This window comes from Coccidioides posadasii, chromosome 3 (genome assembly GCF_018416015.2).
Source record: "Coccidioides posadasii str. Silveira chromosome 3, complete sequence".
Taxonomy (NCBI): Eukaryota; Fungi; Ascomycota; class Eurotiomycetes; order Onygenales; family Onygenaceae; genus Coccidioides; species Coccidioides posadasii.
In genome coordinates, this window is record NC_089409.1 from 4,000,893 (window position 1) to 4,024,574 (window position 23,682).

The window sequence follows — 23,682 nt, forward strand, 5'->3', positions numbered from 1 at the left end:
TTTAAAAGCGGGTATTTGACGAATCAATTCAATCTCGACACACGCATCGGAATCACCAAAGCAGTGGGAACAAAAATATGCTGCTGTTGGCGATGATTTGAGTTGGTGGTCTTGGGTTTGTAGAAAGGAAGAAAGGAAACGAAAAAAAAAGGAGGGAAATTTTTTTTAACTTGAGGGCGTGGATTGCAGTGGTCGCCAAGCCCACGCTAACCAAATAGAGTTAGAATGTAAAATGGATTTCTTCTTTTACATGCGTATCTTGATTGGTGGGCTCCCAAACTGCACTCGATCGACCAAATTTTGAGAAGAATGATGCACTAGGTGGGCGAGCACATTGCCTTTCCTAAGGTGAGGTCTATCCTTTCCAATGCCTCATGAAGCTTCCTTGGCTCGACTGAGAAGGAAAGTCTGGCCCATCCTTTCCCCTCTGGACCTCCGTGGTATTGTCTGCCGCCAGTGACGAGCACCCCCACCTCTCGCAACCTATCGATCATCGCATCTTCATCGACCCACGTTGAGGCTTCGGGCGCCAGCCTCGCGAAGATATTTAGCCCAGTGCTGACTGGGACATATCTAATGTTCCGTCGCGTGAAGAAGTCAGTGATATAAATGTATGCTTCTGCGAGACGCGCGGAATTCAATGCAATTAAGAATGGTAAGGTAGGGGATGACAGAAGAGTCTTCGTGAACACCGCAGAGGAGGTTGATATTCGAGAATATAAGCTCGCCTCCAGCCGACTGGCTAACATTTGGTTGTCTTGTGTCACAATGCACCCCTGTCAAACGTCAGTTTTCAAGGAAGCTTTGGAATGCGTTTGGACATGCTCCCCAGATAACTAACCAGTCGGAATCCACTTGCACCAAAATCCTTACCAATGCTCCATATCGTATGAACCCGTGAGCGATCACACTTCAGAGCCCGAGTGTTTAGAGATAAAACTGAAATAAATGGAGCTGGCGCCGATACTTCTGCACAGGAGAATTCCGTCAAGGCGTACTCCTCATCAGAAATGAGATGGATAGCTCTGTGTTGACATAACTCCAAGCAGCCTTCTAGCACTTCTTGCGGGAAGCATCGACCGAGAGTCTTATGGGGATTTGTTAAAATAAGTGCTCTGATTCGGCATGGAGATTGATCTATAGCTGCTGCCAGTATCGATTTTAATCGAGCAGTAGAGTTACCAAAGAATCCAGACATATCGGCTTCCACTAGGTGGACTGGGGAGTGTATAAGGTGCTGCAACTCGGAACCAGCTGTTCATCACTGTTACTGTCTGGTCTTTATGTCCCGTTTCCGGAATGTGCAAATAAAACTCCACTTGGACACAAACCTGGGACTATTACTCCGTCTCCCCTTTCACAAATGCTGGACAACAGCCCATCAATCGCATGCGAGTTAGCAGCAGCTAGGACCACATGTGATTTCAGGACAGGAGTGAAGGGATCAAAGTAGTTATTGAAAAATCGTGCGAACTCCTCCAGCAAATCCATGTTTTTCGTCTCATTTTCGACACCTCTGCAATGCTGGACAAGTAGGAATCAGATTAAACCATCGAAAAGGAGATGTCTGCGGGGTTTGAGATGCACCTGTGGAACCGATTTGCCATTGATGACATTCTTATGGATTGCAGCCAATTCCTCTCTAAGCAGAAAATTTTCTTCCTGTGTAAGATCGATGGTTGACCATTCTCGCTCTGATAATCTGAACATTTCCCCTTATCGCACTCGCTTCTGGTTGATTTCCAGGTTCAATTGCAGCGTTCCTCCTAACGAGAATCGTAAGAATCCGTGGCCATTGCAATATATGAAATGAAAATCCTGTCTTAGAAGAAGCAAACGACAGCATGATCGGCCCTATGGAGCTGATATATACAGTTATGTACCATTCTCTATTCCTCATTACTGCATGCATATTAATGCGCTTGCGCCGTCCCATCGCTGATCTTGTCCGTACAAAGCTCATACATACCTTGGCGCCGAGGAGCCCATTCAAGGCGAAATTGATGGATCGCCTGCTTTTAATTGATCCTTTCCAAGGCGTTAATTAGGGCATAAATACAAGCAAACTCCATGGCTTTCGGCAGGCCAAGCCGCAATGGGAAAGTGAACGTTTAGGCCGATCAGTTTCGAGATACTATCAGCCCTAGTGGTAATATGGGCGAAAATATTTCGGTCAACTTGCGTATTCAATCTAGATTCTTATGGACCAATGATCTGAAATGGGATAAAGCAACCCGCCGGCTTTTCTCTAGATGTTTGGATGCATATGCAACAGGGATCTCACACTGTTGGGATACTGCAATAATAGAAGAGAACGTACTCCGTACTTGCTAGCCCAAAGTCATGGAGCATATTTCCACAACCGCCTTACCCATCACCGTTCCTGATGAGTACTCGAGCGGTGCCCGTGGCTATGCCCTACATATGAAGGATAAGAAGCGGAGTTTCAAACGGGAACGGCAAATATCCCTGATCATACTCCGCACTTTCAATTCGCGGCTAGGAAAGCCGCGGCCATTCTATGTTCCCGAAAGAGCGGTAGGGGAAAATCCAACATGAGCACAATATAGAGGGCTGCTATGACGTAGAATCTGATCTGCGTATTTACTTGAATGGGGATCTTCTTTTATAGACTAACCATTTCGACGCTGGGCTGCGATTGCGAGGCTCGGGGTGTTGGGCCATGACGATAATAAGGGAGGTTCTAATGAACAGTTGACTCGGTAGTTAATACTGTATGTTAAAACACCTTTGAAGCCGGGTTCTCCTCCGATGCTTCAACCAGGCACGTTCTATGAGATATTCACGGTTATTGCGGTTGCTGATGTGACTGTTGATAGCTCATGTTTTATGTGGTTGAATCAGCGAATTATGTACTTACGTACTCCGTACTGTACTCCGTACTCCGTACTTTGTCCTCCGTAGTTAAAGTACGGTGGGTCTGTGGGGTCACTCCAGCCACATTTCCAGACCCCTGGGCGGCTTTTCCATTTCGGGACAATGGACGGTTATCTTGGCTGGCATGCATGACGGGGATCTGGAAGTCCCTGCCAACTGCCTTATCTGGAAATTCAACCTTTTACTAAGAAAAGCAAGTCTGTGTGGAGCGAGGGCGTTTCTCTTCGTTTATCCTGTTGCAGTTGGAGGAGCCGGAACGCCTTTTTCCCATCTACAGGATGAACGGCTGGCCTTAGCCTATCTTATGCAGGATATCTCTTACTCACTCATTTACTTTATTTGATCCAATTCCATGCTTCATACTTGCATTGACAACGTCTTGTGAGATAGATAGTTGATAGATGGCGTTACGGGCCGGGCAGCTCTTATCTGAGAGGAATTAGGATAGGGGAAAGAAATGTTGTTACCTGCCATAGATGGACACAGCGCTTCCTCGTCTTAAGTGTAAGCGCGCAATGAAATCGGGACGCTCTCTTGTGGCTCATAGTTCCGTCTCATATCCAATGACAGGTGTGGGAGCCCGACGGAACCCACAAACCATTTCTCATCGTTTTCGGTAATAGGCAACTGGGACCGGAACATCGTGTCCACGTAGGTTGGACTGATGCGGCTCACCGCGAGATAGCTTATGGATATCAGTCAAGCTACGGTGGCTTTCCTGGGAAATTGCCAGTCATGACAAAGTATATTATATTTCGCAAAAATTAGGTCGTTGCGTGAACTGGCCGTTGCCAGTGGTCGAGTAGGTGATCAGGGTAGGTTGACCACCTACACTAGGTAACTCTTCGATGCTAAAAAAAGGATGATCGGGGAGATTTATTCAAATAAGAACGTGGAGAAACAGTTTTAAGTTCATATGAAAATGAGTGATGGTGTCCCTGGACAGTTCAGCTATCTTGCTCTAATCAAGCATAGAAGCCGAAACCTCACTTAAATTCAACTCTCCTTCCAGACAGGCTTTGATCTGGCTTGACTTGGGCCCGAACTGCAGGGATAGCCAGTCGGGCCACTACTTAGGCATGTCTTCCAGTTCTCTGGCCGTAATTCTTTTTACTGTCAACGGCGGATTGCGAGCCAGGCCTGGGCTTCGTGCGTCAGAGAGCCCGAGCAATTAGTTGGATTTGGACAACCACAATGTCTATGGGACCGATAAGACAACAATTTGGTCGAATTCTCCCTCTATGCTTCCCATTCCAGGAATATCAGCCAGTTCTTCCTAGCTGCGCGGTAGGAAATCCTTCCATATATGGAGTATATTCTTCCTGATTAAATGAATAAAAATCCGAAATATTAACAGGGAAGCGAGCGGGGCTAAAAATCCGACATTGTTGGGTTTCATGAAGGACTGATAAATTTCTTGATCAATAGAGGTCGAATAACACTGGGGAAGCGCCAAGAATATCGCGCCTGATACTTATCTAGTCTATAAACGGAATAGCGCATAGCCTGACGCCTAGACGCGCGGTTATTTACTTATCGAGACTCGGTCAAGGCAAAAGCTTGACGTTCCATCGATGAGGCCCAACTGTGATCATTAAAATAGCAGCAAGTTTGACACTCTTCCTCGGATCTCTTTGCCTCTCATTTGCATATAGCCACGCTTCCTACTCGTACCTGCCTTTTCCCGTTACTGACGCATTTTTTATGACCACCCGATCGTTATTCGCACGCCGCTAATCCTCTGCTTCTGTCGCACACGTCCTCGCCCTCGTCCATTCGTTGCCACCCTTCGACTTTTTTCTTTTTTTTTTTTCGTTCTTTTCTTTCTTCAGCGCCGCATACATATTATCAAATGGAGAACGCAAATCTATGGACCAGGAGATCCAAGTACGTTAGAGTGGTTTTAATCCGTTCTAACCTTTGCCACTTTTTCTTTTCCCACCCCGGGACCCAGCTAATTGTAACCCAGCTCCAGCAGGCTTTCTTTATCGGTATCTGATAATCGAGATCCACATGGAAGGTCTGATTCACCGCGTAGCTCGTCAAAACGATTCGGTGACGGGCATGGTCGCTCAAATCCGTTCAATGCAATCTCCCCGCTTTCCACAGGCGTATCATCACCCTCCACCAATGCTTCCTCAGCCTTTGGCCTTGGTTCCGGCGCTTTCGCTTCTTTCGGATCGGCAGCGAAGACTCCAAAGACACCAGGCGCATTTGATTTCAACTCCTCCAAATCTCGAACCGAAAAACAAGATGGAGAGCACAGTGGAACGGGCTCGAAGAGCGTTAAATCCAAGGGTTCTTCATCCTCCCTCAACAGTACCAATACCAGTGGACCAAAGGAGCATCCTTTAAAATCGACGTGGGTTGTCTGGTATCGCCCACCCACACCAAAGTACTCCGACTACGAAAAATCTACGATTGCCTTAGCATCGATATCTTCCGTTGAGAGCTTCTGGGCCGTCTATTCACACCTTAAAAGACCATCTCTCCTTCCTACAGTTTCAGATTATCACATCTTTAAGAAAGGGATTCGCCCTGTATGGGAGGATCAAGCGAATAAAAAAGGCGGGAAGTGGATTGTTAGGTTGAAGAAAGGAGTTGCAGACCGTTATTGGGAAGACCTTCTTTTAGCCATGATTGGCGATCAGTTCGCCGAGGCGAGTGACGAGGTCTGCGGTGCAGTCCTTAGTGTCCGCAGCGGCGAAGACGTTTTAAGTGTGTGGACAAGGATTGATGGAGGCCGCAATATCAAGATTAGGTGTGTTCAGATTCCAACTCGTGTGCTTTATTGGTTGTCTAACACACACTAGGGAAACAATGAAACGGCTATTGAATTTCCCACCGGATACCAACATTGTGTGGAAGAGTCATGATGATAGTATAGCCCAAAGGACCGCTATTGACCAGGCTCGGCAAGATAAAGCTGCAAATTCGGGCCATCATCAAGGTTCCGACCGCCGACGCGGAGCCAATCCTGATGATTCCACAGGGGAAAAGGGGAAGGGTTCAGCATCTTGAAACCAATGACCATAGCCAGAGGGGACTCCAGCTTCGTTTCGTGTATAATTAGGTTGTGGATTTTTGGTATTCTTGGTATTATTGTTGCGTCTTCTAGCCTTGGAAAGTTTTGCCGCTTGCTATTCGTTTTGACATGAGATTGCATTCTTGACAGAGACAGTTCGTGTCAGAGAGCCGAGTCTTAAAAGAAAGAAATTTCATCTATGGTCTTTTGTGATGGACTTGAAGGGTTTTAATTGGACTCTGAAAGAAAGTATGACAAGCAAACATTGCCATAAAAAACTAGGAAAAAATTATTTAAAAGAAGAAGAAAAGAAAAGAAAAATTAGCATTATAATAGTGTGTACTCTGTATAGCCTACAAAGAGCACATTCTTGCGAATAAATGTCTTCTGCATGTTCGATTTTTCTAACGCGAGGTGTAAGTTCATTAAGAAGTGGCGCGTACGCACGAGGTGCGTGACTGATGAAATCATCAAATTCATGAGTTAACCTCTTTCACCTTTAATTTGATTCGACAGAAGGTCTTTAATTCAACCAGAAAAGCCATCTTTTAAAACCCATGCCTTTTCAGACTACTTCACTAAATACACAAGACTAGTTGAACTGTTTCTCTGTGTTGCCGGCAATTTGAGCATTAGTAACCTTCCAGTCTTCCAACTCTCAACAGTCGTCTTTCGTTCGGTTTACCACATACATGATACCCATGAATCCATACAACCCTCCTTGTTGCAGGTCCAGATGTTGAAAGTGGGGAAGGACAGTGTACCTGATAGCAGCTCAGACAACCATATCCGCCGCAGATTCAGTCAGTTTGGAGAGCTAAATGTATGCGATTTCTATCCCACCCTTCTCTCCCTCTCGTTCAACCGTCCCAAGCTTGCTAAGGTGCTAACTTGCCCGGTAATTTGTTGATGTAGGATGCCCTTAGGCCAGGATTGTCCCGTGCCTCACAGTCACAAGAGAGACGAGGCTTACCGTTTGGCACCAGGAAACGTGTCAGGTACTTCCCTAACCGCACCATCATATTGGGAACGAACGGTGTCTTATGATGCGGAAATATAGTCGACTTATTAGCGACCGCGATAAGAAGGAACTCGCAGAGGAGAGAAGGCTGCTCGGGGACTACTCGTATGCTCCCCTAAAAAAATGATCTATCGCATATTCGTTGTTGTCTGAGGGGCTTCAATTGACTGATTTTGTGTTCTAGCAACGACCCAGCTAGTGTTAGAATAGCCATTCCTGGGACATCGAGTTCCAACAAACTAAAGTCTACTTTAACAGTGAAAGTGCGGTGATCCTTCTTCCTTCTGCTCCCTTTCTAACATGTTGCTGATTACAGTGCATCACCGTCGTTTTCTAGTCTTTCTCGTCGTTTAAACCTACCAACACCCTCAGTGTGCGCCCAAATAGAACTACGTCTCGCCCACAAAGTATTGATAGTCGCAGCCCGTATTTTAACCCCAAGTCCGAACCAGATGTTTCATCCGACAACGAAGACGGCGCTCGCCCTCGAAAGAAACAAAAGACGGAGATGTCAAACGTTGTTGAATCAGACAACGAGAAAATCGCACATTCAAGCTCGTCGTTGACTATTCCTTCTACGTTAAACCCGCGCTCCCCCGTTGGAAGTTGCGTACGTTCCAAACAAAGAGCGATTCAGGCGACACTTGAATACTGGCAGACCGAAAAGGCCGTACAGCCTCCTACCGCTTCAGCTGAAGTTGGGAAGAAACGGGATGATCGTTTAGGCGATTGCTATAAAAATTTCGATGCAGAGGAATTTGTCAAGGGTGCGAGAATGGAGCGTATCAGCCGCGCATCGGTTCAAAATCCAAGGACGGAGCTGCTGCCTAAATCAAGTGTGAGGACGCGGTCAGCAATGAGAGCTGTAGAAATCCCAAAACAGATCGCGGTCTACGGCCAAGGAGCTGGAGATAGCATTGATCAGTCAAATGATGAGACCCGCAATTTGGATCTAAGGGAAAGTCCTGATGAACTCCAGGGTGAAAAAACGGTTAGGGATACGTGGCGAAGAAAGGCTACGGTTTCACCGAGCAACATCCGTCCAACCCATTTTTGGGCAATGCCTAAAAGTCGCAGGCGAGAAGATCTTAAAAGGAGGAGTGGGCATGAAAAGGCCTTTTGTATCAACTCATTCCGTTGCGGGGCAGATGTGGTTGACGGACCCTTACAGGGTGTGATTGATAAAGATGAAGTCAGGCTACTTTTGAAGACAACCTCAACCTCCACTCCTTTCAAATCGTACGACATCAAGAAAGCAATATCAGTTTACCATGATTTTCAAGATGACATTACAAAGTTGCGCCTCAAGCTCTCAAGGGCCGGGGATGCAGACAATGTCGTGGACATGACATTTCTGAGCGGCAAAGACTGTCGTTCCTTCTGTGATCTCATTCAAAAACTAGTGCCTGATATCAAAGAGCATGTCAAAACAAGGTGCCTATCTTCCTCCATCTGGATAATTGAAGACACAATAACTAATCTGGCCTAGTGAATGGATGAACAAGGTGTTCAGTCGCACAACTCCTACTAAGAGGGTTGGTGGGCCAAGCTTCGTTCTCAATAGCCAAAGCCCAATAGAGGCGTTGCCAGAAAGCAAAGATGCAGATTTGCAACCATCAAATCCCAAACGTACGAAATTGAGTGATGGCCTTTTAAATGGGAATGTAAATGAGATTACAGCGCCAACAAAAAAGAAACTGTCTGAGGATGCTTCGATCCGGAAAACACAGACTTCCCGTGTGCTACCGGCTGATAGCCTTAGCCACTCTCACCCTCAAGCGAACAAAGGTATACCAATTCCTGTTAAAACGTGCAAACTACCCACTGTATATGCAACACGCTCGAAGACGCGGCAAGAGCATTTAGATATTGAAAGGTATGTTCTCCTAACTTCCCCGAAAATTTTTAATCTTCTTTATTTTTCTAACTTTCCATGTAGTGATAACGATAATCTCTCAGACTCGTCTCTGGATCGAGGCAAAGGAAAGAAGTGGAGCAAGTAAGTACCTTGAAATCAATAACTGAACATTATTAATTGAACTAGGCCGCTTGTGTATCCTAAAGTGGGCAAAAAGAGGGCAGAAGTTGAAGCTCACGATTTAGCGCGGTTGAGAGTTGGTGAATTTCTAAACGACAATCTCATAGAGATATACATTCGCTTCCTAGAGCATCATCTAGAGCGGCAACGCCCAGAAATCCTGAAACGGACGTATTTCTTTAACTCTTTTTTCTTTGCAAGCCTAACGAACACTCCCCGAGGGAAAAAAGGAATAAATTATCAGGGAGTGGAAAAATGGACGCGATCCGCAGATATATTCAGCCGAGATTTTGTTGTCGTTCCGATAAACGAAAGCGCTCACTGGTATATGGCGATTATTTGCAACTTGCCGACATTATTTACGCCGAGCCCCGATATTCAAGGTGATGCTGGGGAAACCATGACTACCGGGAAAGCGAATGCGAAGGGCCAGCAGTCTACTTTCAACCCCGGTTTAAATGAAGACCGTGAAGTCACTAACAATATCCCAGGCAGTGACGGATTTGAAATTGGTAAGGATGAGAATCTTGCATCATCTCTTCGCACAATGGCCTTATCAGACAAATCTGTAGACTCGTCCTCCCAGGCTAGCGCTCCAGAATCCCCTAAGGGAGTCGAGTACACCGACAAAGACGAATGGCCAGAAGAGGATGAAAACCAAGTGTCCATCTCAAGTAAGCACCAAGCGGGTATTGCTCCTGTACCACCACCAAACGAGGATGGAAACCCCGGCGGGACAATGAATAAGTCGAAAAACAAAAAGAAGCGCGGCCATAAATCTCGACCTTCATTGCCGAAACATGAGCCGAAGCAGCCTATTATTATCACTTTTGACTCGCTAGGATGTTCACGATCTCCCACCATTCGAGCGCTTCGGGAGTACCTCGAAGAAGAAGCGAAATCAAAGCGATTCACCGATATTGATGGCAAGAAAATCAAAGGCATGACAGCGCAACAGATACCGCTGCAGCCTAACTTTTCTGATTGCGGTCTTTACCTTCTTGCATATCTTGAGAAATTCGTGCAAGATCCCGACACTTTCGTAAGAAAGTTGCTTCAAAGAGAAATGGATTCGAAGGATGACTGGCCGAATTTGAGATCCGGAGTGCTTCGTCGTCGTCTACGTAGCTTTTTACACCAGCTTTATGATGAGGAGAGGAGTGAGAAACGGGATGGCCCACTACTCGTCGACTATAAACCTTTGAACATCTTGTTAGTGGACGCAGATTCTGATAGACCGGACAAAAAACTGCAGGATGTGGGATCAAGTACAACACCATCACCACTGAGAGCAGCCGAAGTCTCCCCCAAGCTACCAGCGGAAGGACCTTTGAATCCATCCATTGCGGATAGTGACAAGGTGAAAGCATCGAACAATCAGTCACGACTGTCAACTCTAACGCAAAGATCTGTATCAAGTGAGGAAAAAGCAGACAAAAGCAAAACAAGTGCCCTGCTTTTCTCTGCAGTCCAAGAGCGGGCCGATTCCCCCGATTCTCTCCTCGATGAGCTTGAAGAGTTGGTTTCCAAACCACCCGAACCCAAAACTCGACAGTACAAAGACGTGGTTGAAGTTCCTGGAACTCCCCCTCCTGAAGAAGAAAACACAGAAACTGATAGAGCAAGCAATGAGCGTATATTAGGCAGGCATTTGCTTTCGAGTCCACTAACACGTTCGAAGAAGAATTGTTAGAGAATGACCGACAAAGCTTAAAGCAATGTCCCTTTTTTTCCTTTTCTATCTTGTTTCGATGTCTAGGTTGGGTGCGGCTGTGTTTTATTTCGCCCCATGTGAGTGGTATACTCCGTACGTATTGTGGAATTGTTCTGGGGATCTTAAGATAGACTCGAGTTCGACATGCATGGTGGATTTCTATTTGCATTCGCGGAGCATGCTGTTTTCATATTGAGATGTAAGGTGGGATTGTGACTTGAATTTTTTTTTAGCATCTTCAGTCTGTCAGTTACATAGGCCGCATTTATATTTACCTCATAGCCTATTATTATGAATTTAATTTGCGAACCCCTGTTGCTGTGCGATCGGTGATATTCCCCGCCCGGATTTAGCCTCCAAATGGCAGACGCCAAACCAGGCGGAGCGGACGCCAAGGCTGCACGGAACCAACGCCAACTGGTGGAGCTGATTTGATCTTATCGATCTGGCCAACATCAACATTTGCCATCGACCGCAACGCGCCAGCATCCTTCGAGCGGAACCAATCTTCGCAGCGCAGTTCCCTCGAAGTAGAACCTCAAGAGCAGGTGCTGCTTTATTTTTTTTTTTTTTTCTCACTTCTTGGGCTTCCCCCGTTCTCGTGTCAACTGCTCGGTACGATGCATTCAGCGCTCAATCGTGCTCAGGGTGTGTTTGGCTTTTTCACCACAGTTGCACTAGTGTTGGGGATATTAACGTCGCTGTCTGTGGTGTTGCACCCCGCTAACCCGGTGACGAGCATCAAATTGTCGAACATAAAAGTGTAAGAACAGCAAAACTTCGCGAGAATAGCGGTCGTTTTCGGGGGGAGGACTAACGTGCAAAACAACACCGACCACAGTGTCAAGGGCCGCCCGCACTATTACTCCGTCAAGCGAGAGGAATATGCTCAGATCAGATTCGATTTAGACGCCGGTAATCCGCTCTTCCTTCCTAGAATACTCCTCAAGCCACCGTCTTGATCTAGCCGATATCTTACTTTTCATAGATCTCTCCTCCCTCTTCAACTGGAACACAAAACAACTATTCGTCTATGTCCTTGCCTCCTACCCATCCACGATATCATCCGCCTCCGAGCGCTCCAAGAACATCACTACCACTACCGAATCCATAATCTGGGACACCATAATACCCGCACCCGTATCCCCATACTCTTTCTCCTCCCTGAAGTCTCGTTTCTTTCCCAATCTCTCCACCAACGGCTCCAAAAGGCGCCGCGTCTCCAATGCCAATAGCAGCAACACCAAGAGAAAAGAAGATAAGATTCCCGGCAAAATTAAGCTTCGTAACCAGAGGCCAAAGTACCAGATTACCGATATCTCGGGCGTTATTGGGGAACGGAAGAATGCCACCCTAGTAGTAGGATGGAATGTTCAGCCATGGATCGGAGCGTTGCAATGGAGCGCGGCAACGAATATTGAAGTTAACCTCGCTGGAATTTTTGGGCAAATTTTCATCCCGCGCCCGCGAGCAGGCAGAAGCAAACCATTTGACTTCCCAGAGTTAATGGGAAAGGCGACGACGTCTACATAGGCTAGGCAGCTTATAATCCACTTTTGAATGCTACATACTTGCTGTGATATAGAAAGACAGCATATTTCGAAAATTTTCATCGTTTTCAAAGGACTCACATTCGCAGTAAGGGGTCAAGACCTTTCAAGGCTCTGTATACTGTACTTACAAAACCCGGCACACATTGGAAGGGACTACACGAGATAGAACTGAAGTTTACCAGGGCGCTCCGGATACCGTGTTCGCCCACACAGCCGCTCAAGCATGGAAGAAATTTAGGTGCACGAATAACTGGCTCGAATAAATGTCCATCGAGCCCTCCACGAGGCTCAAGTGCGATATATCAATAGTGTCGTCGGTTGTAGGGATCTCGTCGCGAGGACGTACACATAAAGATAGCGGCATATTCTGCGAGGAGAAAGTAGTCAGAAGCGCAGCATAATCGAACCTCTCAGCTCAGTGACGCGGGATCTCATCGCCACACAATCGTGTTCAGCGTGAATCGAGACATGTACGAAGCGAACCAGAGTAGGAGAATAAATAGGTAACTAGTAGAGCAAATCACGGGCGTGGAATTCCGTTCTACATAGGAATCCTCTCGAGTCGAAATTCTAACCTCTCTCTGTCGACGCATTTGCGTTCTGCCGAACTTTATTCTGCATTGGCGTATTAGGGTAACTCCCCATAGCCGGAGCAGTTGGAGGGGGAGGATATATGTATTCCCTCGTAACGACGCCTCCGTTCTGGATTCGTCTTGAGAATATCCCTGGAGCTGGCCTGGTAACAGAACGACCTTCGTGGCCTCTTGCGCGCCGATCGTAGTAGACGTATTCACAGTAAAAGGCGTGTATATGCCCCGGGAAGTAGCTGGCGTTGGCCAATCATCAGAATCAAGCCCAGCAAGTACACAGTGACCAATGTAAGGTCTTACCCGAGCAATGTCAGAAGAATATTGATCAAAAAGTCTGCTGAGCAGCCGCTGATAAAAAACACTCCGAGAGGCGGTACTAACGAGGACCAAATCCGGATATGTTAACCCGCTAACTGACATACAGAGCATTTCACTCTCCTTTATCTCAGGGGGATCGTGAACCGCTTACAGAACAAGGTCACGACGATCAGGATCACAGCAGCGCACGTTTCAGACATTTTGGTCTCCGTCCTAGAGAGATAAATGGAAGCTGAGGTTTCAGACGAGTAGTTAACTGATAATTGCCTATGTTACAGTGCCCTTTACGGAATAAGCAATACAACAAGGTAAAAAAGATAGGTCCACGCGGAGCAGTGAACTCGAGCAAACGAGATCGTCAATGCCGATGTGTGGTGGCAAAAAGAAGAAAGTTGTATGTATCTGGGTGGCGGTGGCCATCAATCGAGCGCCAATCGAGCTTGCTGCCATTTGATGCCGTTGATAAAGGGGAAGCCACCGCTCAGGACGAGGAAGCTGGATCTCACGCGGGATGAGTGCTGGGCGACATTAACTTGCCCGGCGTGCGAGAGCATCCGTCTAGGATGCATATGTATAGAGGGTTGTAGGTATGTATGTACTCGGTGTATGCGTCCCATTATGGTCAGTTGTCAATGTCCCACGGTGCTCTAGAAACACCAGGGCCCTACTTGTAGGAGAGAAATCTGGAGAAAGACAATCGAGAGATATAGTTTACACTGTCAAGATATAGAGAAGAGAAGTATCATTCCCCTTCGAGCACTCATGATGTATAAAAGCACCGTTTCTCCAATTTTCCGTCCGTATACTTCCCGGATTAACCTTCGAGAAGCATCCTTATAATTCAGCAGCCCTCGAGTACGGTACATATATCACTGAGAATAATAGAACCCGAGACTTCGATGAATCAGATTTCCTCGCGAATGAAGACCAAACCAAACAAAATAGAAACCGGATCAGTAATTCACGAGGCTTAAAAACACCCACATCGGCCGCCACAAGAATGTATGGCCAATACCCAATTACCGTGATGCAGAAGGCCTCCAATTAGCAAACGCCACTCTACGTGTTTGTCTATCTGTTCTTTGGCCTAGCTGGCATCTGGCAGAATCCGGTTCTAGCCCTGGAATAAAAGCTTCGCTAGACGAAACCGGCGTGGTGCTAGCTCAAGGGTCGCCGCCTTTTTTTAATCTTGATCGAAACCTTTGATCTGACGGTCTATTCAAAGTATGTTTTGGAGTCAAAATATTGTTTATAGATACCCGTCACAATGAACTGAGCCGTGTAGAAAGTAACGTCTTCACCTCCTGCACCTGGCTGGACAGCCGTCTCAGGTTGTAAGTTGCGCTCTGCAGCGTCAGAAAGGAAGGGAACCACGCCTTGGAATCCCGAGACAGAATTATTCCAGCTAGTTGAAAGGTGTCGAAAATTGGATTGTATGGCGCCTGACAGTCTCAAGCATCGACAAATCACGAGATATAGCCCTGTATGCCGGAACCAAGCGAAAAGGTTCTCCCTCGAGGACCGGATTGGAGAACGGTTGGAAAGAAATATAGTCAGGATGCCATGCAACTTCCACAGGAATGGCACCTGGCCGGCGAGTGGCGTTGAATTGTACGCCAAACTGGAGATCTCCGGGACCAGGACCTTTCCACATAAAACAATCCTGGAGCTGGATGAGGTTGCTGAGTGCAATGTGAAGGTTTTCCTTCGAGGCCGACCAGCGGCAACAACGCTGTTGCTGTCTATAATTATGTTCGGTAAACAACACTATATCTGGCAGGCTGAGGGCGAACTCGTACATCTTGGGCCCTTCTAAACAGTGTACCGCCTCTTGGTCGACGTAATTGTCCAAGTAGCAAAGCTTTGAAAACAACAGGTCTTCGAGAGATTCTCGGAAAAGCTTCTGCATGAAGCATATCTCCTCCCTCCGCCTGTTTTGTGGAAAGGCCTTTCCAGGTACATATCCGCCCCTGTTTGCACACGCGGAAACGAATTTCCAACAAAGGAAAATGACCTCTGCTCAGCCTGACTGCTAGCGTTGGTATTTGCCTATATCCATACCAGCATACAGAATGGATATTAGTTTATGAACATGGCGGTTCCGGAAGCGCAAGAGGAGTCAGGGAACACTAACGTGCCGATGCCGAGTTGTGGAATCCGGTGCATGGGCAACAACTCTTGCCGCGGCCATATTCGCGTCCCGGCTAGGTTTAGGTAGAAGTTCCGGGTACATAGTGCTTGAGTTGATCTATCATATTGTGCAGAGGAGCTTTGGTGGATGAGCAGGTGAAAGATCGGTATGCTGGACCATTGCTTCTCCAGGGCAAGGAAGGCGCCACAGGGCGTGGAAGCCGGAAAGTAGGCACAGCCAAGGAGCGCAGTTCATATGAAAATATTGGACTTTTTGGGCAGTGCTGTTTCATCTATGTCCCTTGTATCAATCCAACAAAGTATGCATGGAGGGTCGGGTGAAAGAGAACGAGGGTTCAATACGGGTTTTGGCTGCATATTTTGATCGTGGAACGGAAAAAAGTAAGTCTGCGGCTTGCCTTTGGCTATGCAAACTTGACGCATGACGGCCCTGGAAGCAAGGTATGACCAGAAGCTGATATTGTTTCACATTCCTCTATGTTTATGTCCCCAAGAAGAGTAGCTACAAAGCTCAACCATATAAGCGACCTGCTGCATGAATGTCTGATCGGAGTCAGATGCGATAAATAGACAATTATAGCCTTTTGTTTCGATGGATCGGGTATTCGTAGGTAGGTATGTTCGAGGTGGAGATCGGCGCGAGGGTATCAGGGTTGCAACTAAGATTTTCGTTTTAAGTCCGGAAGATACTAGACGGCGTCTATCGAAGCTCTCGCTGTTACTTGCTCGTTCTTGTTTCCCAGTCTCGAGATTTGAAGAAACGCGTCGACTCCGTAACCTTCCAAGCTGTGGACCTCCAAGCTTCCAGCCCAATATTCGGCGTAAACGCGGCTCATCGGTAAACCCATGCCTAGGCGTAAGTTGGGAGGCCTCGAACTAAGGGATGCAAGAGAACTTTGATGATGAGAGTGTCTATTCGCTGGGTTTGCAGCGTCTGCCTTAATATCAGGCTGCGAAAAGTTCGAGACCTTAAGCTCCTGCATCGTTGCCGCGAGAGTTGGCACTTTGCCTAAGTTCTGAAGGCGTGTTTGTGTCCGGGGACCTTTGCAGAATGACCAGAGATACGGCAAAATATCTCGTGGGATCCCTCCTCCTTGGTCAGAGACACGAATTATGACGTGCTGGGGGGCTTCGCAGATTAGGACATCAATCGGGGGTGAATCTCCGGCGCAGTTTTTATATCTCTCGGTTACCGCTTGGATCGAATTTCGAAGTATTTCTCCAATTATGTATTCCAAATGTCCGAGGATATAAGGGAACGTTGCTCCCAGGTGTCCCTGCACCCTAATTTCAGGTATCTTTTGGCCGGGCTCAAGTGTCGGCCTCAGGAGGTCTTGTGCCAGTTTACCGCACCGTTTTACCACGTCCTTTGCATTACACTTTAAAAACACTTCTCCAACAAAATCGGCGTTCAGATCGGCTCGCGATTTCGATTCCGGAAAATGCCATGGCGAGTTAAACGTTTCAGTAAGCGCGAGATGTTGTTCGGCAATGACCCGACGAGAAATTCTCTGTGTCCAACCATGTCAGCAAAGCCTAATTTGGAGTGAATGGAACTTCGCTGATCATACCGCCCGCAGCATTGTATTCATAAAGTGGTCCATATGATTCGCCTTCACCAAATCTTGACATTCGATCACGCCCATGGCAAGGTTTGGAATTACGGTCAAATGTTCCTTGAGCGTCCTCCGGAGCATATCACAGTACCGGTCATTATCTTCCAGTGATCGGATTTCCGGAATAGTGCGAAAGCGTTCGAAAGCCTTGTAGTATAGCTCATAGACATGGGAGAGATGCGGGTTAGTGACGACGACATAAGGAAGTCTTTGCATGTCTCGAAGGCGATGTGCCAGTCTTGTGGGAAGCTCCGTGCGCACATAGTTTGCGGAACTGATTAATCGGTGTTCGGTTAAAGTGCGACCGAAGAAGGTCAATTGGCGAAGGCTGATGGGCCTGACGTCTCGTTCCACCCATCTGCGGCGATTGTCAGCGTCTGTGGGCACACACCAGGAGATGACATTGTGGGTAGACGTACTCATCAAGCGCTAAGCCTGGTCGCCAGGGTGGAGCCTTGGTCGCTTCGAGGGAATAATGGCTCACAGGCTGGTGGCATCTCATCTGGATGCTTTGCCAGCACCGACCATGTTTGCTGTGGAACATGCTGCGCTGCCATTCACGCATGTAGTTACACAGATCCCAGGCAAAAAGGCAAGACAGACTTGGAAAGGAGGACTATTGCGCATCATAGTCAAGCCAGGAGCATCCTCACAGCATCAGATTATTGTTGTGGGTGAAATGTTGTTTGCCGACAGGGCGTGAAAACTGGTTACCATGTTGTCATTCTGTGTGGTGAAACTTGCCACTCCAGCCGACGGTCTAGAATTGGGCCCCTCAGCATGATCGTCACTTTGCGGGAAGAGAATTGATGGCTGCAAGCTAACCGCGCCACCTCTTGGAATATTCGTAAACAGAGTACGGAGTAGAAAATACAAAGTACAGAGTACAGAGGAGTGAATGGTTTTCTTTTGAAGAGCTGTCTCTTTCCATGGATGCCCCTTGCCCTATCCGCAAGCTTGCTACAGGCTGAGAGCGGGATCTAACCGACCCCTGTCTAGCTAAATGTCCACCACAGCGACGAAAATTGCTTTTTCCAATGGACGGCTCGTAGTTCATAGGTTACTCTGTACCGAGTACTCCGTACAGGACAGAGTCTTGATCTGCTTCCTGCTCTGCAGTTAACTGTGACTCCAACCAGCCTTATCCATATCTCAGCTGAGAGCTGTTGCAAGAGAGCCGTGGAGCGTGAGGACTGTGCCTTGCACCCTCGAAAGCTATAAGACAATACTCACATCTACCTACTCCGTACTGCGCTCGTCTCCTTTTCAATCTTACAAAGGGTGTCATGTCCGATGGTTTCCGGCAAATGGTGCATGCAAAAGAGCCCCCAGCATGCCTCCCCGCTAATTTGTAGCTGCTCTGTAGAACCAATTATCCTTTGTGCATTGAACTGCATGTAAAGCCCCTGAATGGCAGAGAGCCATGCTGGCAGGCTAGCTGGTTCTGCTGCAAAAGGCACACAAATGGCATGGGCCTTCACATGTGAACTGAACTGGAGTGAACGGCGCGATGGGTGAATGTGCAAATACGGGCTGGAGTGCGTGGTAGCAAGCTCTCCATAGCATATGCCGCTGTGCGCTTCCCCGAGCCAAGCGCGTGTGCACAAGCGGGGTCATCTGGAAGTGCAGATTACGTGAGGAAGATGACATTGAATTGGTCGGCGAGTGATTCTGCAAATTTCCAGCTTCTTTCCCTTCAACAGAGTCTTTGCCTTCATTGAAAGCCTGCCCTGCTCTATTTATCTGCCAGCTCACTCGCAGACAAAGGCAGCCCGACATCCTACTCCAGGCACTGCTGCCCACAACGATTTTCCCACTCATAGAACCCTGCACCAACCCACATCGTGCTCGCTCAGGACTCTTTGATGAGCATTTTGTACACCCTGCCCTTATCACAACTCGCGCGCTCACTCCAGGATCAAGCACAGTTCTGGAACACCATAGCCTTTTCCCATGGACAATGTGAGTCTTCTAGAACCCAGTTTCATGAGTTGCACAGTTTGCTCTTGCTGACCATTGCCAATCTCTTTGTTACCAACCAGCTGGAGGAGAGTGGTATGGTGGTTGATGAGTTTGACCAGTACAGTAATGACCACACCGATGATGTCGTTCTTGTTTCGCCATCAGGCTCGCCGAGTGAGCCTGAACCTGAATTCCCCCTCGCCGATGATTGTATGAACCCCCCCCTTCTTCTTCTTCCCCTCCTCCTGCTCCTCCTCTCTCTTCCCCAAAACTCCTCTTCTGCTGAGCACCCCGACAATGACGGAATTCCGGATGATCCGCTGGGGATCATGGAGGACTCTGGCATTCGCTACTATGTCGCAGTTTGTCGCTATTCTGCGGCGTGTCTTCAGCTTAGCTGGTGGCCACACGGCTAACCGGATTGTGTCAACAGATGAATCAATGATCACAAGGGTTCTTCCCGAACTCCCCGACACGGAAACTCTTGAACAGACGCATCACACATGGCATATCCAGAACTGGACGAGGATGGAAAGGAAAGAACATGGGCCGATTTTCGAGTGTGGAGGGTCACCATGGTGCGTTGCTTGAGCTCTGTTCAGTGCGACGTGTGTACCCTGTCTAATATCGCGTAGGAGAGTCCTTTTTTTCCCGTTTGGGAATCAGGTGACGGAATATGCGTCGTTTTACCTCGAACACGGTTACGAAGAGGCGCCCCCTGAAGGCTGGTCCCGGTGTGTCCAGTTCGCCCTCGTCTTGTGGAGCAAGAATAATCCTTCCATTTACGTTTCGCACGGTATGTCCCCATACCCTCACTGATCAATCGCATGTGCTAACCTGTAAATAGTTGCTACGCACCGATTTAACGCCAGTGATGGAGATTGGGGGTTCACACGATTTTGTGAGCTTCGCAAGCTGTTCCATGGCCCGTTTGATGAGAATGGTTCTCCGTTGATAGAGAATGAGGAGGCTTGCCTTACAGTGTATATGCGAGTTGTAAAGGATCCCACAGGAGTTCTGTGGCACAGTTTCAAAGAGTTAGTTAAGAAAAAAGATCCCCCTTTCCCCTTAGCCGGTGCTAATGAGAGTATAGCTATGATTCCAAGAAGGAAACCGGCATGGTCGGCCTCAAAAATCAGGGTGCCACATGTTATTTGAACTCCCTCCTACAGTCTCTCTATTTCACCAACTCCTTCCGAAAGGTAAAGTCCACTCAAGGGATGAGCTTTGCTGGTGATAAGTTGACATAGGGAATCTTAGGCCGTTTATCAAATCCCCACTGAAGAAGATTCCAAAATCTCAAATAGCGCCTGGACTTTACAGCGATTGTTCTATTCCCTCCAGACGAGTGACAATCCGGTATCGACACAAGAGCTTACTTCTTCCTTTGGATGGGAGTCGAAACAGATTTTTGAGCAGCAAGATGTGCAAGAATTGTGCCGAAAGCTGATGGAACGCTTGGAGGAGAAGATGAAAGGCACTCCCGTAGAAAAGGCCCTCCACGACCTTTTCGTTGGAAAGACGAAGACCTACATTTCTTGCATAAACGTTGATTATGAATCTTCACGAATAGAGGACTTTTGGGATATCCAACTTAATGTCCGAGGCAACAAGACTCTCGATGACAGTTTCAAAGATTACATCCAGGTGGAAACGCTTGAAGGGGAGAACAAGTATGATGCCGGTGACCCCTATGGATTACAGGACGCGAAGAAAGGTGTTATATTTGAAAGTTTCCCACCCGTCTTACATCTCCACCTGAAGCGATTTGAGTACGACATCCACCGTGACGCGATGATGAAGATTAATGATCGGCATGAATTCCCAGAGGAATTTGATGCTTCCCCTTACCTTTCTGAAAATGCGGATAGGTCGGAACCTTGGGTATATCAACTCTACGGTGTCCTGGTTCACACTGGGGAGTTAAATGCCGGCCATTATTACGCGTTTTTGAGACCGACGAAAGACGGCTACTTTTACCGATTTGATGACGACAGAGTTGTTAGGGCTACTATGAAACAGACCTTGGAGGAGAACTTTGGTGGAGATTGGATAACTCTCCCCAACGGCAACGCTGGAATGCGTCAAGCTCATTTTGCCCGGGGATACTCCACAAAGCGATCAATGAATGCATACATGTTGGTATATCTTCGCAAATCGCGGGTGGACGATATCCTCGTGGAAGTAATGAAAAATGACGTTCCTTGTCACATTGGTAGGAACACCATATTTTCCTTTTTAACTATAAACTCTGACAATTCGAGTAGAAAAGAAGATTGCTGAGGAACGGGCCGAGCTTGCGAGACGGAAAAAGGAGCGCGAGGAACAACATCTTTATATGAACGTCAGCTTAATATCAGATGAATCCTTCAAGCATCACCATAGCTTTGACCTCACGAGTCCTGACCTAGACCCTAACGATCCTGCCGCTCCGAAGGCATACCGGATTTTACGTGCTACTAAAGTTGGGGAATTTGCGAAGCAGGTCGCTGAAGAAAGGGAGGTAGCTCCGGAGCAGGTACGGCTTTGGGTTATGGTTAATCGCCAAAATAAAACCACACGCCCAGATCAACATTTAAGAGATATGGAAATGTCCATGGAGCAAGCGTTCAATGAATTTGGAACTAAAAACAACCCTTTTCGACTCTGGCTGGAGATAGGCGAACCTGGAGTCGACGGGAAAGTTTCTTGGCCGGATTCCCGAGGACCCAATGCCCATACTCTTATTTTCTTGAAGTATTTTGATGTCCACGCTCAGATATTGACGGGAGTCAAGCATGTTTTTGTTAGGAAGCATGCGAAGGTGTCCGAAATCAGTGGCACAATCCTTGAACTGATGAACTGGGCACCTGGAACATCTTTCTTGTTATACGAGGTATGAGCACATCTGTGGCATCAATTTTCAAACCATGGCTAATCCTCTAAATAGGAAATCAGACATTCAATGATTGATCCGATGAAACCAAAGCACACATTTCATCAGTCTGAGATTCAGGATGGCGACATTATCTGCTTCCAGCGATCAATCCCAGAGTCAGAGTACGTAACGGTCACCCCCACATCCCCAAAATCAATTTCTTCCTGCTTTGGTATCCTGAAAATTTAACATTAAGAAATAGGCTGCCGCCCACCGTGATATACCGCAACGTTCAACAATATTATGATTTCCTCTTGAACCGTATCCTCGTCACATTTGCACCGATTGAGCCTAATCCTGAACAAACATTTACATTGACACTCAGTAAAAAGATGACATATGAACAATTCTCAACAAAGGTCGGCGAGCATTTGAAAGTTGAACCAACTCATCTACGATTTGCGCCTGTTATTATAAGCAGTGGAGCGCCAAAGCCTTTCATCAAACGAAATGTTGCACAGAATCTCGGGCAAATGCTCACAAGTCCATACCCAGGTACTGGCTATTCTCATCGCTCCGATGTGCTTTACTACGAAATCTTAGAAACCAGTCTGAGCGAGTTCGAGATGAAGAAGAATATTAAAATCACCTGGCTATCTGAAGGAATCGCTAAAGAGGTACGATACTTCGCGCGTTTGAGCCCGTCGTTTATCCTTACATACTAACATTTCACTAGCAAATACATGAAGTCCTTGTCGCCAAGAATGGCGTCGTTTCCGATGTGATTGAAAGTTTACAAAAGAAAGCGAATATTGACGATGAGACCATACGGAACGTGCGACTCTACGAAGCTTACTCAGGCAAGATTTACAAAGAGCTTTACGACACGTATAGCGTGGCTGGTATCACTGATTATGTTACCGTGTTCGCCGAGAGAATACCAGAGGACGAACTGAACATGCAAGAAGGTGAATTTAGGATTAATGCATTCAATTTTGATAAGGAGCCACAGAAGGCATATGGCTGTCCGTTCAAATTTGTGGTTAAGCCGGTATGTGTTCCTTTGTTGCTCTCTTACTATCTTACGAGCTTTTGGGCACCCGCTTATCTTTGCTGCTTAGGGGGAGAAATTCAAGGACACCAAAGAACGGTTATCAAAGCGGACGGGTATCAAGGGCAAGCAGTTTGAAAGGATTAAGTTCGCCCTCGTATCCCGCACTCCGTATTCAAAACCGTTGTACCTTGAAGATGGTAGGTTGTGAAATCTACTACAATGCAGCAAACGCTAATATATTGATTCTATAGACCATATACTTGCCGACCTTACGACCGATTCCGAGCAGCAACTCGGTCTTGACCACGTAAATAAAAATCGGAATTTCTGGGGCCGGAGCGAGAGCTTCTTCATCCGATAGACTTTCCAAACTTTGTTCAAGGCTACCTTTTCCTTCACCTGTGATTCTGTCTTTGGTTTCTTTTGCAGTCATTTGTGCTATTCCATACGGAGTTTTTGATTGGGGCGAGCATTTGGTTGGGTGGATGATGGATTTGGGTTGAAAGTTTCCCTGGCGACTATTATTTGCAGCCATGATGGAAGTACTAAAATCATCCATGAGAAATGCCTATGAATTCCGAAGTGGCATACGAAAATGTCGCTATCCACATTCGAAGCCAGTTCGTTTAGACCTAGATGCCTTGCGGCTTTCCTCTTGCAACCATTTTAAATGAATTCCTACTTAAACAGGAGAGATGAAAGTGCAGTTCCAAAAAAAACAATGGTCATCTGTTTTGCTGAATTTACGCAAACAGCGCTGACCAGACACAAACATTTGCACTCTCTCACAGCCCGCAACATCTCCAAAATGGGGCGCAATATCAGTAGAGTTGCTTCTACCATTGCGCCCAAGTTCCAAGCCGCATTTCGATGCTCAGTGGAACT

General features: G+C 47.1%; 8 protein-coding genes across 8 annotated transcripts; 4 read left to right on the top strand and 4 right to left on the bottom strand.

The window, feature by feature from the left end:
• Positions 1-655: 655 nt before the first annotated feature.
• Positions 656-1,710, bottom strand: D8B26_006224 (uncharacterized protein; the record flags this gene model as incomplete). The annotated part of the gene is made up of 3 exons (XM_066125115.1): positions 656-1,254; positions 1,332-1,524; positions 1,588-1,710. 3 exons carry the CDS (start codon positions 1,708-1,710, stop codon positions 794-796), a joined length of 777 nt encoding a protein of 258 aa, XP_065981196.1. The 3' UTR covers positions 656-793.
• Positions 1,711-4,570: 2,860 nt separating this feature from the next.
• Positions 4,571-6,209, top strand: D8B26_006225 (uncharacterized protein). Its single transcript, XM_003069778.2, has 3 exons — positions 4,571-4,785; positions 4,868-5,659; positions 5,712-6,209. The coding sequence occupies exons 1-3, from the start codon at positions 4,751-4,753 to the stop codon at positions 5,917-5,919; spliced, it is 1,035 nt and encodes a 344-aa protein (XP_003069824.1). The 5' UTR covers positions 4,571-4,750; the 3' UTR covers positions 5,920-6,209.
• A 324-nt stretch (positions 6,210-6,533) lies between these two features.
• Positions 6,534-10,980, top strand: D8B26_006226 (uncharacterized protein). The gene is made up of 9 exons (XM_066125116.1): positions 6,534-6,746; positions 6,839-6,921; positions 6,984-7,049; positions 7,129-7,207; positions 7,282-8,378; positions 8,434-8,820; positions 8,884-8,943; positions 8,989-9,494; positions 9,555-10,980. Exons 1-9 carry the CDS (start codon positions 6,660-6,662, stop codon positions 10,673-10,675), a joined length of 3,486 nt encoding a protein of 1,161 aa, XP_065981197.1. The 5' UTR covers positions 6,534-6,659; the 3' UTR covers positions 10,676-10,980.
• A 181-nt stretch (positions 10,981-11,161) lies between these two features.
• Positions 11,162-12,264, top strand: D8B26_006227 (uncharacterized protein). Its single transcript, XM_003069776.2, has 3 exons — positions 11,162-11,459; positions 11,538-11,611; positions 11,685-12,264. The coding sequence occupies exons 1-3, from the start codon at positions 11,317-11,319 to the stop codon at positions 12,227-12,229; spliced, it is 762 nt and encodes a 253-aa protein (XP_003069822.1). The 5' UTR covers positions 11,162-11,316; the 3' UTR covers positions 12,230-12,264.
• A 435-nt stretch (positions 12,265-12,699) lies between these two features.
• On the bottom strand, positions 12,700-13,357 carry D8B26_006228 (uncharacterized protein; the record flags this gene model as incomplete). The annotated part of the gene is made up of 3 exons (XM_003069775.2): positions 12,700-13,075; positions 13,140-13,215; positions 13,309-13,357. The coding sequence occupies 3 exons, from the start codon at positions 13,355-13,357 to the stop codon at positions 12,820-12,822; spliced, it is 381 nt and encodes a 126-aa protein (XP_003069821.2). The 3' UTR covers positions 12,700-12,819.
• A 543-nt stretch (positions 13,358-13,900) lies between these two features.
• D8B26_006229 (uncharacterized protein) lies at positions 13,901-15,066 on the bottom strand (the record flags this gene model as incomplete). Its single annotated transcript, XM_066125117.1, has 2 exons — positions 13,901-14,503; positions 14,745-15,066. The coding sequence occupies 2 exons, from the start codon at positions 15,064-15,066 to the stop codon at positions 14,373-14,375; spliced, it is 453 nt and encodes a 150-aa protein (XP_065981198.1). The 3' UTR covers positions 13,901-14,372.
• A 188-nt stretch (positions 15,067-15,254) lies between these two features.
• Positions 15,255-17,585, bottom strand: D8B26_006230 (uncharacterized protein). The gene is made up of 3 exons (XM_003069774.2): positions 17,344-17,585; positions 16,880-17,282; positions 15,255-16,819 (listed from the first exon to the last, which is right to left on the bottom strand). The coding sequence occupies exons 1-3, from the start codon at positions 17,487-17,489 to the stop codon at positions 15,998-16,000; spliced, it is 1,371 nt and encodes a 456-aa protein (XP_003069820.1). The 5' UTR covers positions 17,490-17,585; the 3' UTR covers positions 15,255-15,997.
• A 1,292-nt stretch (positions 17,586-18,877) lies between these two features.
• D8B26_006231 (uncharacterized protein) lies at positions 18,878-23,459 on the top strand (the record flags this gene model as incomplete). Its single annotated transcript, XM_003069773.2, has 13 exons — positions 18,878-18,886; positions 18,967-19,096; positions 19,320-19,464; positions 19,522-19,682; positions 19,734-19,923; positions 19,980-20,088; positions 20,147-21,101; positions 21,154-21,761; positions 21,816-21,925; positions 22,006-22,420; positions 22,480-22,794; positions 22,865-22,994; positions 23,049-23,459. The coding sequence occupies 13 exons, from the start codon at positions 18,878-18,880 to the stop codon at positions 23,156-23,158; spliced, it is 3,387 nt and encodes a 1,128-aa protein (XP_003069819.2). The 3' UTR covers positions 23,159-23,459.
• Between the last annotated feature and the right edge of the window lie 223 nt (positions 23,460-23,682).